This window comes from Phyllobates terribilis, unplaced genomic scaffold, assembly GCF_046119375.1.
Source record: "Phyllobates terribilis strain yellow unplaced genomic scaffold, ASM4611937v1 Scaffold_33__1_contigs__length_13283291, whole genome shotgun sequence".
Taxonomy (NCBI): domain Eukaryota; kingdom Metazoa; phylum Chordata; class Amphibia; order Anura; family Dendrobatidae; genus Phyllobates; species Phyllobates terribilis.
Genome location: NW_027362793.1, coordinates 161,642 through 181,617, shown reverse-complemented (window position 1 = coordinate 181,617; position 19,976 = coordinate 161,642). Strand labels below are relative to the sequence as shown.

The 19,976-nt window shown below is 40.1% G+C and overlaps 1 protein-coding gene across 1 annotated transcript in view; it reads left to right on the top strand.

Moving 5' to 3' along the window:
* FBXL16 (F-box and leucine rich repeat protein 16) overlaps positions 1-18,162 on the top strand; it is an 84,094-nt gene extending 65,932 nt beyond the window's left edge. The window contains exons 2-6 of the mRNA XM_073660653.1: positions 554-1,252; positions 14,762-15,270; positions 15,745-15,829; positions 16,163-16,226; positions 16,410-18,162. Coding sequence (XP_073516754.1) covers positions 566-1,252; positions 14,762-15,270; positions 15,745-15,829; positions 16,163-16,226; positions 16,410-16,558 — 1,494 coding nt within the window. The 5' untranslated portion in view covers positions 554-565 and the 3' untranslated portion in view covers positions 16,559-18,162. The remainder of the gene's footprint in view (positions 1-553; positions 1,253-14,761; positions 15,271-15,744; positions 15,830-16,162; positions 16,227-16,409) is intronic.
* Positions 18,163-19,976: the final 1,814 nt, after the last annotated feature.

Below are 19,976 nucleotides of genomic sequence, written 5' to 3'. Positions count from 1 at the left end.
TAGATGCTTCACTACAACAGGCAGGGTCAAAGTCTCTTCATTGCTGCTAATGTTCATGTGCATTTCCTGAAACAACAGGAAGTTAGAGCCTAAGAAAAGCCCCAGTGGCCGGTGTGAGAATTACAACATTTCTAACTTTTATCAGACTGTGATATGGAAAAAAATAACATTGCCAAAAAATGTTATTATTTATCACAAAATCCTGATTTAAAGTCATTTTCTCTGACAGCCCTCACCTTAAAGAGCTGTTCTTGGATTTTAAAGGGAAACTCTATCTGTGACTGATATTGGCAAGGCCGCTGCAGGGGACATATTTGTGTAATGTGGTTATGATATTTTAGAAAATTGGTTCTACAAAATCCATTTATTGTTGTTGAACGAGCCTTCAATCGTCCTGCACAATTTTTTTTTTACTCTGGGAGGACCTTCGTCCTTTGCTCATCGTCGCCCTCTGCTGTGTAAAGCCCTGAACAACAGTCACTTATATTGCAGTTTTATCGATATTTTCTTAAAACTAACCTGTATTTTATTTAATTTTTTTTTTTTTTTGTAGTGAGTTGAAAACATGTCGAATACAACAAACGGAGACACCAAGGCCCAGTGTTTGCCGCGGAATGGGCTGGTGAAAATACCCGGTCCCACCAACGGCCTGGGCTCTGCCAGCATCACCAAAGGGACACCGGCGGTCAAGAACCGCATTTGCCAGCCGCCCTCCGTGCCATCCATCTTAAGTCAAGCCTTTCCCAAGCACCAAGAGCATGTCACCCCCACAGTGTTACCAATCCTACCGCCTCCCCCGACCCACAGCATCCCGCTGGGCCTTAGCCCTGGAGAGGAGCACCCACCAATCCCTTGTGGGCCCTCACTGGACAGAGTCCAGGGTCCGGGAATGGACTGTCACCTGGCCCTCGACGAAAAGATCCTGAACCGGCTTTTCTGTTACTTCTCAGCTTGTGAGAAGTGCGTTCTTGCGCAGGTTTGCAAGACGTGGAGGCGGGTTCTGTACCAGCCGAGGTTCTGGGTGAGCCTGATGCCCGTCCTCCATGCCAAGGAACTATACAATATCCTACCTACGGGGGAGAAGGAGTTTGTCAGTCTGCAGGGATTCGCTGTGCGCGGTTTTGATTCGTTCTGCTTGGTCGGAGTGTCGGATCTGGATATCTGTGAGTTCATCGACAACTATCCTCTGTCCAAGAAAGGGGTGAAGTCTGTGAGCCTGAAGCGGTCAACAATCACTGATGCCGGCCTGGAGGTGAGAGAGCGTTCATCGTGATCTTACTCATAGTTTCCTAGGGAGATTCAAAAAAATGGTCGACATAGAAATTGACCCGGCCTTTCACCTCCGTGTAGACCTGTCCTAATAGTGCTCCATATATACTAGAAGAAAACAAATATAATACTGCCCCTATGTACAAGAATATAACTACTATAATACTGCCCCCTATGTACAAGAATATAACTACTATAATACTGCTCCCTATGTACAAGAATATAACTACTATAATACTGCTCCTATGTACAAGAATATAACTACTATAATACTGCCCCCTATGTACAAGAATATAACTACTATAATACTGCTCCTATGTACAAGAATATAACTACTATAATACTGCACCTATGTACAAGAATATAACTACTATAATACTGCTCCCTATGTACAAGAGTATAACTACTATAATACTGCTCCTATGTACAAGAGTATAACTACTATAATACTGCTCCTATGTACAAGAATATAACTACTATAATACTGCTCCTATGTACAAGAATATAACTACTATAATACTGCTCCTACGTACAAGAATATAACTACTATAATACTGCACCTATGTACAAGAATATAACTACTATAATACTGCTCCCTATGTACAAGAGTATAACTACTATAATACTGCTCCTATGTACAAGAGTATAACTACTATAATACTGCACCTATGTACAAGAATATAACTACTATAATACTGCTCCTATGTACAAGAGTATAACTACTATAATACTGCTCCTATGTACAAGAATATAACTACTATAATACTGCTCCTATGTACAAGAATATAACTACTATAATACTGCACCTATGTACAAGAATATAACTACTATAATACTGCCCCTATGTACAAGAGTATAACTACTATAATACTGCTCCTATGTACAAGAGTATAACTACTATAATACTGCTCCTATGTACAAGAATATAACTACTATAATACTGCTCCTATGTACAAGAATATAACTACTATAATACTGCCCCTATGTACAAGAGTATAACTACTATAATACTGCTCCTATGTACAAGAATATAACTACTATAATACTGCTCCTATGTACAAGAGTATAACTACTATAATACTGCTCCTATGTACAAGAGTATAACTACTATAATACTGCCCCTATGTACAAGAATATAACTACTATAATACTGCTCCTATGTACAAGAGTATAACTACTATAATACTGCTCCTATGTACAAGAATATAACTACTATAATACTGCTCCTATGTACAAGAATATAACTACTATAATACTGCCCCTATGTACAAGAATATACCTACTATAATACTGCTCCTATGTACAAGAATATAACTACTATAATACTGCCCCCTATGTACAAGAATATAACTACTATAATACTGCCCCTATGTACAAGAATAAAACTACTATAATACTGCCCGTATGTACAAGAATATAACTACTATAATACTGCCCCTATGTACAAGAATATAACTACTATAATACTGCCCCCTATGTGCAAGAATATAACTACTATAATACTGCCCCATATGTACAAGAATATAACTACTATAATACTGCCGCCTATGTACAAGCGTATAACTACTATAATACTGCCCCCTATGTACAGGAATATAACTACTATAATACTGCCCCCTATGTATAAGAATATAACTACTATAATACTGCTCCTATGTACAAGAATATAACTACTATAATACTGCCCCTATGTACAAGAATATAACTACTATAATACTGCCCCCTATGTACAGGAATATAACTACTATAATACTGCCCCCTATGTACAAGAATATAACTACTATAATACTGCTCCTATGTACAAGAATATAACTACTATAATACTGCTCCTACGTACAAGAATATAACTACTATAATACTGCCCCCTGTGTATAAGAATATAACTACTATAATACTGCCCCTATGTACAAGAATATAACTACTATAATACTGCTCCTATGTACAAGAATATAACTACTATAATACTGCCCCTATGTGCAACAATATAACTACTATAATGCTGCCCCCTATGTACAAGAATATAACTACTATAATACTGCTCCTATGTACAAGAATATAACTACTATAATACTGCCCCTATGTACAAGAATATAACTACTATAATACTGCCCCCTATGTACAGGAATATAACTACTATAATACTGCCCCCTATGTACAAGAATATAACTACTATAATACTGCCCCTATGTGCAATAATATAACTACTATAATACTGCCCCCTATGTACAAGAATATAACTACTATAATTCTTCCCCCTATGTACAAGAATATAACTACTATAATACTGCTCCTATGTACAAGAATATAACTACTATAATACTGCCTCTATGTACAAGAATATAACTACTATAATACTGCTCCCTATGTACAAGAATATAACTACTATAATACTGCACCTATGTACAAGAAAATAAGTACTATAATACTGCTCCTATGTACAAGAATATAACTACTATAATACTGCCCCTATGTACAAGAATATAACTACTATAATACTGCCCCTATGTACAAGAATATAACTACTATAATACTGCCCCCTATGTACAGGAATATAACTACTATAATACTGCCCCCTATGTACAAGAATATAACTACTATAATACTGCTCCTATGTACAAGAATATAACTACTATAATACTGCTCCTACGTACAAGAATATAACTACTATAATACTGCCCCCTGTGTATAAGAATATAACTACTATAATACTGCCCCTATGTACAAGAATATAACTACTATAATACTGCTCCTATGTACAAGAATATAACTACTATAATACTGCCCCTATGTGCAACAATATAACTACTATAATGCTGCCCCCTATGTACAAGAATATAACTACTATAATACTGCTCCTATGTACAAGAATATAACTACTATAATACTGCCCCTATGTACAAGAATATAACTACTATAATACTGCCCCCTATGTACAGGAATATAACTACTATAATACTGCCCCCTATGTACAAGAATATAACTACTATAATACTGCCCCTATGTGCAATAATATAACTACTATAATACTGCCCCCTATGTACAAGAATATAACTACTATAATTCTTCCCCCTATGTACAAGAATATAACTACTATAATACTGCTCCTATGTACAAGAATATAACTACTATAATACTGCCTCTATGTACAAGAATATAACTACTATAATACTGCTCCCTATGTACAAGAATATAACTACTATAATACTGCACCTATGTACAAGAATATAACTACTATAATACTGCTCCTATGTACAAGAATATAACTACTATAATACTGTTCCTATGTACAAGAATATAACTACTATAATACTGCCCCCTATGTACAAGACTATAACTACTATAATACTGCCCATATGTACAAGAATATATCTACTATAATACTGCCCCCTATGTACAAGAATATAACTACTATAATACTGCCCCCTATGTACAAGAATATAACTACTATAATACTACCCCCTATGTACAAGAATATAACTACTATAATACTGCTCCTATGTACAAGAATATAACTACTATAATATTGCTCCTACGTACAAGAATATAACTGCTATAATACTGCTCCTATGTACAAGAATATAACTGCTATAATACTGCTCCTATGTACAAGAATATACCTGCAATAATACTGCTCCTATGTACAAGAATATAACTACTATAGTACTGCCCCTATGTACAAGAATATAACTACTATAATACTGCCCTCTATGTACAAGAATATAACTAACTACTATAATACTGCCCCCTATGTACAAGAATATAACTACTATAATACTGCCCCCTATGTACAAGAATATAACTACTATAATACTGCCCCCTATGTACAAGAATATAACTACTATAATACTGCCCCTATGTACAAGAATATAACTACTATAATACTGCTCCTATATACAAGAATATAACTACTATAATACTGCCCCTATGTACAGGAATATAACTACTATAATTCTGCCCCCTATATACAAGAATATAACTACTATAATACTGCTCCTATGTACAAGAATATAACTACTATAATGCTGCTCCTATATACAAGAATATAACTACTATAATACTGCCCCTATGTACAAGAATATAACTACTATAATTCTGCCCCCTATATACAAGAATATAACTACTATAATACTGCTCCTATGTACAAGAATATAACTACTATAATGCTGCTCCTATGTACAAGAATATAACTACTATAATACTGCCCCCTATGTACAGGAATATAACTACTATAATACTGCCCCCTATGTACAAGAATATAACTACTATAATACTGCTCCTATGTACAAGAATATAACCACTATAATACTGCCTCCTATGTACAAGAATATAACTACTATAATACTGCCCCTATGTGCAATAATATAAATACTATAATACTGCCCCTATGTACAAGAATATAACTACTATAATACTGCTCCTATGTACAAGAATATAACTACTATAATACTGCCTCTATGTACAAGAATATAACTACTATAATACTGCTGCTATGTACAAGAATATAGCTACTATAATACTGCTCCTATGTACAAGAATATAACTACTATAATTCTGCCCCCTATGTACAAGAATATAACTACTATAATACTGCCTCTATGTACAAGAATATAACTACTATAATACTGCTCCCTATTTACAAGAATATAACTACTATAATACTGCACCTATGTACAAGAATATAACTACTATAATACTGCTCCTATGTACAAGAATATAACTACTGTAATACTGCTCCTATGTACAAGAATATAACTACTATAATACTGCCCCCTATGTACAAGACTATAACTACTATAATACTGCCCATATGTACAACAATATATCTACTATAACACTGCCCCCTATGTACAAGAATATAACTACTATAATACTGCCCCCTATGTACAAGAATATAACTACTATAATACTGCTCCTATGTACAAGAATATAACTACTATAATACTGCCCCTATGTACAAGAATATAACTACTATAGTACTGCCCCTATGTACAAGAATATAACAACTATAATACTGCCCCTATGTACAAGAATATAACTACTATAGTACTGCCCCTATGTACAAGAATATAACTACTATAATACTGCTCCTACGTACAAGAATATAACTGCTATAATACTGCTCCTATGTACAAGAATATAACTACTATAATACTGCTCCTATGTACAAGAATATAACTGCTATAATACTGCTCCTATGTACAAGAATATAACTACTATAGTACTTCCCCTATGTACAAGAATATAACTACTATAATACTACTCCTATGTACAAGAATATAACTACTATAATACTGCCCTCTATGTACAAGAATATAACTACTATAATACTGCCCCCTATGTACAAGAATATAACTACTATAATACTGCCCCCTATGTACAAGAATATAACTACTATAATACTGCTCCTATGTACAAGAATATAACTACTATAATACTGCTCCTACGTACAAGAATATAACTGCTATAATACTGCTCCTATGTACAAGAATATAACTACTATAATACTGCTCCTATGTACAAGAATATAACTGCTATAATACTGCTCCTATGTACAAGAATATAACTACTATAGTACTGCCCCTATGTACAAGAATATAACTACTATAATACTACTCCTATGTACAAGAATATAACTGCTATAATACTGCTCCTATGTACAAGAATATAACTACTATAATACTGCTCCTATGTACAAGAATATAACTACTATACTACTGCCCCTATATACAAGAATATAACTACTATAATACTGCCCCTATGTACAAGAATATAACTACTATAATACTGCCCCCTATGTACAATAGTATAACTACTATAATACTGCTCCTATGTACAAGAATATAACTACTATAATACTGCTCCTATGTACAAGAATATAACTGCTATAATACTGCTCCTATGTACAAGAATATAACTACTATAATACTGCTCCTATGTACAAGAATATAACTACTATAATACTGCCCCCTATGTACAAGAATATAACTACTATAATACTGCCCCCTATGTACAAGAATATAACTACTATAATACTGCCCCTATGTACAAGAATACAACTACTATAATACTGCTCCTATGTACAAGAATATAACTACTATAATACTGCCCCCTATGTGCAAGAATATACCTACTATAATACTGCTCCTATGTACAAGAATATAACTACTATAATACTGCTCCTATGTACAAGAATATAACTACTATAATACTGCTCCTATGTACAAGAATATAACTACTATAATACTGCTCCTATGTACAAGAATATAACTACTATAATACTGCCCCCTATGTACAAGAATATAACTACTATAATACTGCCCCCTATGTACAAGAATATAACTACTATAATACTGCCCCTATGTACAAGAATACAACTACTATAATACTGCTCCTATGTACAAGAATATAACTACTATAATACTGCCCCCTATGTGCAAGAATATACCTACTATAATACTGCTCCTATGTACAAGAATATAACTACTATAATACTGCTCCTATGTACAAGAATATAACTACTATAATACTGCTCCTATGTACAAGAATATAACTACTATAATACTGCTCCTATGTACAAGAATATAACTACTATAATACTGCCCCCTATGTACAAGAATATAACTACTATAATACTGCCCCCTATGTACAAGAATATAACTACTATAATACTGCCCCTATGTACAAGAATACAACTACTATAATACTGCTCCTATGTACAAGAATATAACTACTATAATACTGCCCCCTATGTACAAGAATATAACTACTATAATACTGCCCCCTATGTACAAGAATATAACTACTATAATACTGCTCCTATGTACAAGAATATAACTACTATAATACTGCCCCCTATGTGCAAGAACATACCTACTATAATACTGCTCCTATGTACAAGAATATAACTACTATAATACTGCCCCGTATGTACAAGAATATACCTACTATAATACTGCTCCTATGTACCTGTTTCTATCACTCACCCATTTTTTCATACATAAATATCCTAGATCAGGGGTGGACAATTAATTTTCCTGAGGGGCCCCATGAGAGACAGTGACTGATGTGTAGGGCCAAATCAATAGGCTGAAATTAATTCTACTCAATATTAATATATTAATTATAATTATTGTTTTATATTAATATTATTGTATCACTTAATATTGAGCAGAATTAAGTATGCTGACATCCCCCTATATACAGTATGAGCTCAAACACAGTCCACCTATACACAGTATGAGACCCCATAGCCCATCTATATACAATATGAGCCACACACAGTATGATCACTCCACATAGCCTCCCTATATACACTATGAGCCCCCACATAACCCCTATATACAGTGGGTACGGAAAGTATTCAGACCCCTTTAAATTTTTCACTCTTTTTTTCATTGCAGCCATTTGGTGAATTCTAAAACATAGCCCCTACTGTACATAGGGGCTATGTGATGGCTCATACTGTACATAGGGGCTATGTGATGGCTCATACTGTACATAGGGGCTATGTGATGGCTCATACTGTACATATGGGCTATGTGATGGCTCATACTGTACATAGGGGCTATGTGATGGCTCATACTGTACATAGGGGCTATGTGATGGCTCATACTGTACATATGGGCTATGTGATGGCTCATACTGTACATAGGGGCTATGTGATGGCTCATACTGTACATAGGGGCTATGTGATGGCTCATACTGTACATAGGGGCTATGTGATGGCTCATACTGTACATAGGGGCTATATGATGGCTCATACTGTACATAGGGGCTATGTGATGGCTCATACTGTACATAGGGGCTATGTGATGGCTCATACTGTACATAGGGGCTATGTGATGGCTCATACTGTACATAGGGGCTATGTGATGGCTCATACTGTACATATGGGCTATGTGATGGCTCATACTGTACATAGGGGCTATGTGATGGCTCATACTGTACATAGGGGCTATGTGATGGCTCATACTGTACATAGGGGCTATGTGATGGCTCATACTGTACATAGGGGCTATATGATGGCTCATACTGTACATAGGGGCTATGTGATGGCTCATACTGTACATAGGGGCTATGTGATGGCTCATACTGTACATAGGGGCTATATGATGGCTCATACTGTACATAGGGGCTATGTGATGGCTCATACTGTACATAGGGGCTATGTGATGGCTCATACTGTACATAGGGGCTATATGATGGCTCATACTGTACATAGGGGCTATATGATGGCTCATACTGTACATAGGGGCTATATGATGGCTCATACTGTACATAGGGGCTATGTGATGGCTCATACTGTACATAGGGGCTATGTGATGGCTCATACTGTACATAGGGGCTATATGATGGCTCATACTGTACATAGGGGCTATATGATGGCTCATACTGTACATAGGGGCTATATGATGGCTCATCCTGTACATAGGGGCTATATGATGGCTCATACTGTACATAGGGGCTATATGATGGCTCATACTGTACATAGGGGCTATGTGATGACTCATACTGTACATAGGGGCTATGTGATGGCTCATACTGTACATAGGGGCTATATGATGGCTCATACTGTACATAGGGGCTATATGATGGCTCATACTGTACATAGGGGCTATGTGATGGCTCATACTGTACATAGGGGCTATGTGATGGCTCATACTGTACATAGGGGCTATATGATGGCTCATACTGTACATAGGGGCTATATGATGGCTCATACTGTACATAGGGGCTATATGATGGCTCATACTGTACATAGGGGCTATATGATGGCTCATACTGTACATAGGGGCTATATGATGGCTCATACTGTACATAGGGGCTATATGATGGCTCATACTGTACATAGGGGCTATGTGATGGCTCATACTGTACATAGGGGCTATATGATGGCTCATACTGTACATAGGGGCTATATGATGGCTCATACTGTACATAGGGGCTATATGATGGCTCATACTGTACATAGGGGCTATGTGATGGCTCATACTGTACATAGGGGCTGTGTGATGGCTCATACTGTACATAGGGGCTATGTGATGGCTCATACTGTACATAGGGGCTATGTGATGGCTCATACTGTACATAGGGGCTATGTGATGGCTCATACTGTACATAGGGGCTATGTGATGGCTCATACTGTACATAGGGGCTATATGATGGCTCATACTGTACATAGGGGCTATGTGATGGCTCATACTGTACATAGGGGCTATGTGATGGCTCATACTGTACATAGGGGCTATGTGATGGCTCATACTGTACATAGGGGCTATGTGATGGCTCATACTGTACATAGGGGCTATGTGATGGCTCATACTGTACATAGGGGCTATGTGATGGCTCATACTGTACATAGGGGCTATGTGATGGCTCATACTGTACATAGGGGCTATGTGATGGCTCATACTGTACATAGGGGCTATATGATGGCTCATACTGTACATAGGGGCTATGTGATGGCTCATACTGTACATAGGGGCTATGTGATGGCTCATACTGTACATAGGGGCTATATGATGGCTCATACTGTACATAGGGGCTATATGATGGCTCATACTGTACATAGGGGCTCTGTGATGGCTCATACTGTACATAGGGGCTATGTGATGGCTCATACTGTACATAGGGGCTATGTGATGGCTCATACTGTACATAGGGGCTATATGATGGCTCATACTGTACATAGGGGCTATGTGATGGCTCATACTGTACATAGGGGCTATGTGATGGCTCATAGTGTACATAGGGGCTATGTGATGGCTCATACTGTACATAGGGGCTATGTGATGGCTCATACTGTACATAGGGGCTATATGATGGCTCATACTGTACATAGGGGCTATGTGATGGCTCATACTGTACATAGGGGCTATGTGATGGCTCATACTGTACATATGGGCTATGTGATGGCTCATACTGTACATAGGGGCTATGTGATGGCTCATACTGTACACAGGGGCTATGTGATGGCTCATACTGTACATAGGGGCTATGTGATGGCTCATACTGTACATAGGGGCTATGTGATGGCTCATACTGTACATAGGGGCTATGTGATGGCTCATACTGTACATAGGGGCTATATGATGGCTCATACTGTACATAGGGGCTATGTGATGGCTCATACTGTACATAGGGGCTATATGATGGCTCATACTGTACATAGGGGCTATATGATGGCTCATACTGTACATAGGGGCTCTGTGATGGCTCATACTGTACATAGGGGCTATATGATGGCTCATACTGAACATAGGGGCTATATGATGGCTCATACTGTACATAGGGGCTATGTGATGGCTCATACTGTACATAGGGGCCTATGTGAGGGCTCATACTATATGTAGTGAGCTATGTGGGGGCTCATACTGTATATAGAGAGGCTATGTGAGGGCTCACACTGTATATAGGGGCTGTGTGTGGGCTCATAGGGTATATATTATGTGGAGGCTCATGCTGTATATTGGAAGGCTATGTGGAGGGATCATACTGTGTGTGAGATTATATTGTAAATAGATAGGCTATGGGGTCTCATACTGTATATAGGGGCTGTGTGTGGGCTTATTCTGTATATAGGGGACTGTGTGTGGGCTCATACTGTATATAGGGGGCTGTGTGTGGGATCATATTGTATATAGGGGCTGTGTGTGGGCTCATACTGTATATAGGGGCTGTGTGTGGGCTCATACTGTATATAGGGGCTGTGTGTGGGCTCATACTGTATATAGGGGCTGTGTGTGGGCTCATACTGTATATAGGGGCTGTGTGTGGGCTCATACTGTATATAGGGGCTATGTGTGGGCTCATACTGTATATAGGGGCTGTGTGTGGGCTCATACTGTATATAGGGGGCTGTGTGTGGGATCATAGTGTACAGTAAGTACGGAAAATATTCAGACCCCTTTACATTTTTCACTCTTTGTTTCATTGCAGCCATTTAGTAAATTCTAAAAAGTTCATTTTTTTCTCATTAAAGTCCACTCTGCACCCCATCCTGACTGAAAAAAAAGAGAAATGTAGAAATTTTTGCAAATTTATTAAAAAAGAAAAACTGAAATATCACATGGTCATAAGTATTCAGACCCTTTGCTCATATTTAAGTCACATGCTGTCCATTTCCTTGTGATCCTCCTTGAGATGGTTCTACTCCTTCATTGGAGTCCAGCTGTGTTTAATTAAACTGATAGGACTTGATTTGGAAAGGCACACACCTGTCTATATAAGACCTCACAGCTCACAGTGCATGTCAGACCAAATGAGAATCATGAGCTCAAAGGAACTGCCCAAGGAGCTCAGAGACAGAATTGTGGCAAGGCACAGATCTGGCCAAGGTTGCAAAAGAATATCTGCATTACTCAAGGTTCCTAAGAGCACAGTGGCCTCCATAATCTTTAAATGGAAGAAGTTTGGGACCACCAGAAGTCTTCCTAGACCTGGCCATCCAGCCAAACTGAGCAATCGTGGGAGAAGAGCCTTGGTGAGAGAGGTAAAGAAGAACCCCAAGATCACTGTGGCTGAGCTCCAGAGATGCAGTAGGGAGATGGGAGAAAGTTCCACAAAGTCAACTATCACTGCAGCCCCCCAACAGTCGGGCCTTTATGGCAGAATGGACTCACGGAAGCCTCTCCTCAGTGCAAGACAGATGACAGCCCACATAGAGTTTGTTCAAAAACACATGAAGGACTCCCAGACTATGAGAAATAAGATTCTCTGGTCTGATGAGATGAAGATAGAACTTTTTGGTGATACTTCTAGGTGGTATGTGTGGAGAAAACCAGGCACTGCTCATCACCTGCCCAATACAATCCCAACAGTGAAACATGGTGGTGGCAGCATCATGCTATGGGGCTGTTTTTCAGCTGCAGGGATAGGACAGCTGATTGCAATTGAAGGAAACATGAATGCGACCAAGTACAGAGATATCCTGGATGAAAACCTCTTCCAGAGTGCTCTGCACCTCAGACTTGGCCGAAGGTTCACCTTCCAACAAGACAATGACCCTAAGCAGACAGCTAAAATAACAAAGGAGTGGCTTCAGAACAACTCTGTGACCATTCTTGACTGGATCACAAGGAAATGGACAGCATATGACTTAAATATGAGTGTCTGAGAAAAGGGTCTGAATACTTATGACCATGGGATCTTTCAGTTTTTCTTTTTTAATAAATTTGCAAAAATGTCTACATTTCAGTTTTTTTTCAGTCAAGATGGGGTGCAGAGTGGACTTTAATGAGAAAAAATGAACTTTTTAGAATTTACCAAATGGCTGCAATGAAACAAAGAGTGAAAAATTTAAAAGGGTCTGAATACTTTCCGTACCCACTGTACTCACCTCGCTCCTGTTTCCCCGGTGCTCTGCCCCCGGTCTCTGGTGCACTGACTCTCCGCACAGCAGACGCGATGTAGTGATGTCATCACATCTGCCATCTCAGTCACACTCTCTGATTGGTGGAAGAAGGAGCCGGTGGCTTCATATTCCACCAATGTATTCACTGCTGTCTGCAACTAAGGATGCAGGGCGGTGATATCGGGTGGCCGGCAGCGACAGGCTGGGGAGAGCATGGTGCAGCTCGTGGTCCACTGTCTTTACCCCTTCGGTTGTCTCGGTCCTCGGCCCTGACTGGAACAGACAGAGGGTTGGATGTGGCCCGCGGCCGCGCTGGGCCCAGTTCTGTTCTAGATGTCTCCAAGTAAATGTGATCCCAGTGACTGTGCGACTTTTAGAGGGTTTATATGCCATCTGGTGGTTCTCTCTGGTACTGCAGTCGTGTTGTTTTCTTATATCGGAATCTAACATAGTCCTTTCCTGTTGCTTTTATAACACCATCATATTCAGCAGCGCTGTACAGAGATTGTCACATTCACAGCGGTCCCTGAATCCACTGGGATTTGCAATATAATTTTGAGGAAACCAAAGGGAGCCTGAAAACCCAAACCAGATCTTATACTAGGTCGGATCTAAACTCAAGACCCCAGCACCCCCCAAGATCCAGCACTCTCCTCGGCCCAGATTTATACCAGACTTTACCGCAGATGTCGTACCAGCTCGTTACAGCTTGGTATAGACACCAAACTTTCTGATATTGATGACCTATCCATGGGGCAGGTCATCAATATCAGGTCGTTGGGGTGGGGGGGGGTTCGGATGTTGGAATCTACAACTTTCTAATATACTTTGGGTAAAAATGAATCACTATTTTCAAGATCTGTGCATGATGTCAGTAAATGGAAACCCACTTGTCTCCATCCAGAGCCTGAAAACCTTATATGATTGTATCCAGGGCAAACTGATACATTGTACCTGCACTGATACATTGTTATAGGACAAGGTTTTTGCTGCTGTGTTTCGCTCCAGCGGATTGTCCAGACTGATACATTGTAACAAAGCATTAAAAAGATGCTCCCATGATTGCAGGATGTTGATAATGTGACCTCTATGATGTTCTTCTGTTCTTGGTGCTGACTCTGAATGTTGCCTTTTGCCTAGGTGATGCTGGAGCAGATGCAGGGGGTGGTCCGGCTGGAGCTGTCTGGGTGTAATGACTTCACAGAGGCCGGTTTGTGGTCCAGTTTACATGGACGCATCACTTCTTTGAGTGTCAGTGACTGTATCAACGTGGCGGATGACGCGGTAGCGGCCATCTCCCAACTGCTCCCCAACCTTGGGGAGCTAAACCTGCAGGCCTACCATGTAACGGACACAGCGCTGGCGTACTTTACTGCCAAACAAGGCCGAGCCACACATACGCTACGCCTCCACTCCTGCTGGGAGATCACCAACCATGGCGTGGTCAATGTGGTCCACAGCCTGCCCAACCTCACTGTCCTCAGCCTTTCTGGGTGCTCCAAAGTGACAGATGATGGGGTGGAGCTGGTGGCTGAAAATCTGAGAAGACTACGAGGACTGGACCTGTCGTGGTGCCCCAGACTAACAGACACAGCCTTGGAGTACATTGCATGTGACCTGCACAAGCTGGAGGAGCTCGTTCTCGATAGGTGAGTGAATTGGAAAAGATAGCCATTCTCTAGCTATTTTAGCATAAGGAAACTCAAAATGCTTCTATGCCACACCTTGCAAACACCCACTTTTGTCAGCCTTGGGTAACTTTAATTTCAGAGCTCCCTTGAGACCCCATAGCAGGACCATAAGGTTTCCTAAAATTCACATTGATAGACACTTCATTGTCGGTGATTGGATTCTCATGATAGTGGTTTATCTGAATCCATCACACAACCCCACTAATCATTGTCTGATCCCCCAAAATCTTACATTTACTTTAAGTTGCAGTACCACTTTCCACCACTGCTGATAGGTAAGCAGTCATAGGAATCTATGCAATAGCGCCCCCAGCACTGATCTTAGAATAGAGTAGTAACATGAATGAATCCTAGCCTAACATGACAAGGCCTTTACTGGTGTTACGATGTCCATATAGAAGGACTGATAAAATGCGCTATTGCTCTCCTCAGGTGTGTACGGATCACAGACACCGGACTCAGCTACCTGTCCACAATGTCATCACTTCGCAGTCTGTACCTCCGTTGGTGCTGCCAGGTAATATCGGAGCAATGGTGTTGTCTTCATTCTGTTTCTTTGTGTATCTGTGCCACTGCATCTATAGCTATCCTGTGTGAGACGGTCTGCTGAGCCGTGTATCTAATCCTCTCCTGTGTGAGACGGTCTGCTGACCTGTATATCTAATCCTAGCATGTGTGATACTGTCTGCTGAGCCGTGTATCTAATCCTAGCATGTGTGATACACCAGTAAGCAGAGAGTATCTAATCTTATGAATGATACTGTCTGCTGAGCTGTGTATCTAAGCCTATGATTTTTGGACTGTGAATACAGGATGTATATGATCACTCATGTATCACTTTCTGTTACAGGTACAAGACTTCGGCATGAAGCATCTCCTGGGAATGAAAAGTTTACGCCTTTTATCTCTGGCCGGTGAGTTTATCATTCATTGCTGCATGTCCATGTGTACTAGATGTTGGGGGTTGTTATACTCCGTGAACTGAATGTTGGGGGTTGCTATACTCTGTGTTTTGTATGTTGAGGGTGGTTATACCCGGAGACGCTCCCTGGGAAATCCACTTTTGAGGACCGTCATCACCATCTTGTCTCCCCCAGGTTGTCCTCTCCTCACCACCACCGGCCTTTCGGGTCTCGTTCAGTTGCAGGACCTAGAAGAACTGGAACTCACCAACTGTCCTGGTGCCACTCCTGAGCTCTTCAAATATTTCTCCCAGCACCTGCCTCGTTGCGTGGTGATTGAATAACCAGCAGGAGCCGTATCCTCTGAAACCATTCCTAGCACCGACCATCATCTGATCGGAGGACTTTGGCTGCGGGACCGTTGACATCCCGAGTCACTGATTTGCTGAAAAAAGAGAGCAAGATCCTGGGAGATATTTCACACTCCGGTTTGTGAAGACCTCATTCCATGTCCCGATGTCGGGGTTGTATTATTTCCCGCGCCTCATCTCTTGTCTTCTCTGTCGTGGATTGATACTCACAACCAGTAGAGCCGGCTCCCATCCGAAACCCCATCCACGTTCTCTCTACAGGGATTGTTTGGCATGAGGTTGCGCGCAGCACATTGTGGAGTGTCGCTTCCAGTTCCAGTGATGGTCCTCCATAGTTTGGTTCCTAATGTTTTTGAAGATGGTTATTTTTGGGGGTTTTGTTGTTTTTTTAAACCTGCATCCTAAAGTTGGAAAGGTCCAAGAAAACCAGCGTCAGGAAGTGTTTCCGCCGGATCGTGGAGCTACTTGTCGGAAAGTTCTTGAGAAAGGTTTCGCATGGCTGTTGTTGAAATGTCCGGACTCCACCTGCCGTTCTGACAAAGTAGTTGGACAGATCCATCCCGTACCACGACCTCACGTCGCCTTTCTTATTTTTACACTCCGGTCTCTATATATAGTATGGACGTTTCCAACATCTGCCTGTTTGCTACCTTCTCGCTCAACGTTTTCTATATCTTGTCCTGGAGGAACGACCCTCGTGATGGTTTTTGGTGACTACGGTTGGCGGCACTTCGAAAGGAACCTTAGTTTTGGCCAAGGCGTTAGAGAAAATGACGGAGGACCTCCATGACCACACACCAGAAGAAGATCTTGGTTGGCCTGCAGTGGTCACTATGCAGTGTCTTGATTGATGGTTGATGCCGCCGGATGATGATGAGTAGGGTGGACGATACGACATGGTGTAGATGAATGACCTGAGGGACGTGAGGCAGGAAGGACCTTGTATAAACCTTTGCTTGGATCGGGAGGGGTCCCATCCCTCGTACATCTTCCCGGCTTGCCCCAGTGCCTGTACATTGATGCTATTGCTTGATTCACTGCTTCCATCAAGGTGGAGGACATTAGTGTTCATCTTTTCCCTCCATGACCTGCCCCATCCCCAGAAGACCAGGGAGAAGCAGTGGCATTTTTATTTTTATTTTTTCTTACGACATTTGTGCTTTTTTGACACCTTTGTTCCGAGTTCACGAGAACTGTGAGATGTCACTTGGACGACGTGATAGTAAAAAAGGAAGCTTCAGGGGTTACCATACAATCAGATATTCCTTTACTGTTCTCGTTACGTGCCGTCTCTGTCCATCTCTGATTCCACAGGGTCTTTTTCTCTAGGTATCACCCTCTCATGCTTCTCTTTCTCATATCCCATATGACACGGTTTGTCTCTATGTATGCGTGTCCCATGTCCCGCCCGGTCCATTCTCCCCCAACCCCCGCATGTTTCTTTCCTTCTGTCTCATTTTTCAGACTCTTCTCATTTCTTGGAGAGCAACTGTCTATGGAACGATCTCGTGCTGTTTTTTCACCATGCTTTAAATATATTAAAATATATAAGAATTCCAAGTTTTCATCCAGAATAACATGGCCGCTCGTCTCCGTCTCATCAATTCATTCAGACTATTTTATTTACCAATGTATGAGAAAGTGAACAAATCTATCCGTACAGGAACTCCGAGACACCCCTCCAAAAGGAAAGCGGTACTGTGATGAGTGGCGGCACTGTCCAGCCCTGGTGCAGTCAGTTATGGCTGGCACAGTGTGGTAGCACTCATATTTCGGTTCCCTATAGCACTATTATTTATTGCAGTGTTATTCACAGGCTGGCAGTATTCTTTGGATGCTGAATAGAAGTTTTGTTCCGGTTCTATATGGCACTATTATTTTGGGTCTGTATGGCGCAATTTTTTTCTGGTTGTATGCCATTATTATTTTGGGTGTAGATGGCTGTATTTTGGGGTTTTATGGCTCAATTATTTTGGGGTGGTATGGCAGTATTAGATTAGAGTTAAATGGCACTATTGTTTTGGGGTTATATGACACTATTATTTTGATGTGGTATTGCACTATTAGTTTGAGGTTGTATGACAGTATTACTTTAGGGTCGGTATGGAACAACTATTTTGAGGTTGTATGGTACTATTATTTGGGGTTTGTATGACACTATTATTTTCTGGTTGTATGCCATTATTATTTTGGGTTTGCGTGGCTGTATTTTTTGGTTTTGTGGCACAATTATTTTGGGGTTGTATTGCACTATTATTTTGAGCTGGCATGGCGGTATTATTACTTTAGAGTTATATGGCACTATTGTTTTGGGGTTGCATGACACTTTTATTTTGAGGTGGTGTGGCAGTATTTTATAGAGATTTGGATGGCACTATTGTTTTTGAGTTGTATTGCACTATTAGTATGAGGTTGTATGGCAGTATTATTTTAGGGTCTATATGGTACTATTATTTTGAGCTGGTGTGGTAGTATTACTAAGACATTTGGATGGCACTATTGTTTTTGAGTTGGTTTTCACTATTAGTATGAGGTCGTATGGCAGTATTATATTAGGGTCTGTTTGGCAGTATTATTTAGTGTCTATATGGTACTATTATTTTGACCTGGTGTGACGGTATTATTTTAGAGTTGGATGGCACTATTGTTTTTGAGTTGTATTTCACTATTAGTATGAGATTGTATGGCAGTATTATTTTAGGGTCTGTATGGCAGTATTATTTAGCGTCTATATGATACTATTATTTTGAGCTGGTGTGACGGTATTATTTTAGAGGTGGATGGCACTATTGTTTTTGAGTTGTATTGCACTATTAGTATGAGGTTGTATGGCAGTATTATTTTAGGGTCTATATAGCAGTATTATTTTAGGGTCTGTATGGCAGTATTATTTTAGGGTCTATATGGTACTATTATTTTGAGCTGGTGTGACAGTATTATTTTAGAGTTGGATGGCACTATTGTTTTTGGGTTGTATTCTACTGTTAGTATGTGGCTGTATCGCAGTATTAATTTAGGGTCTGTATGTAAATATTATGTTGGAGTTTTATGGCAGTATTATTTGCTGACTGTACGGTATCATTGTGTGTGCACTTTTTGGCGGCATTTTTTAGACAGTTTGTGGCAGGATTATGTGAAGACTATTTGGTACGATCACTTAGCTGCATACATGATGAATGTGATGGGAAGGATGTCCGATTGTTAGCGGGTATGTGCATTGACAGAATTGACATACTACATTTGTATAAGTATAATCCAGATTTAGCACATTCAGGAGTGACCAGCAGGTGGCAGGGTTCACATAGTTTATGGACTTGTGTAGAAGCTGTAGTTCTGTGTGTGTCCAGCAGAGGTGATGTGAGCGCCCCTGTTTCCTCCTGGCAGTCCCATG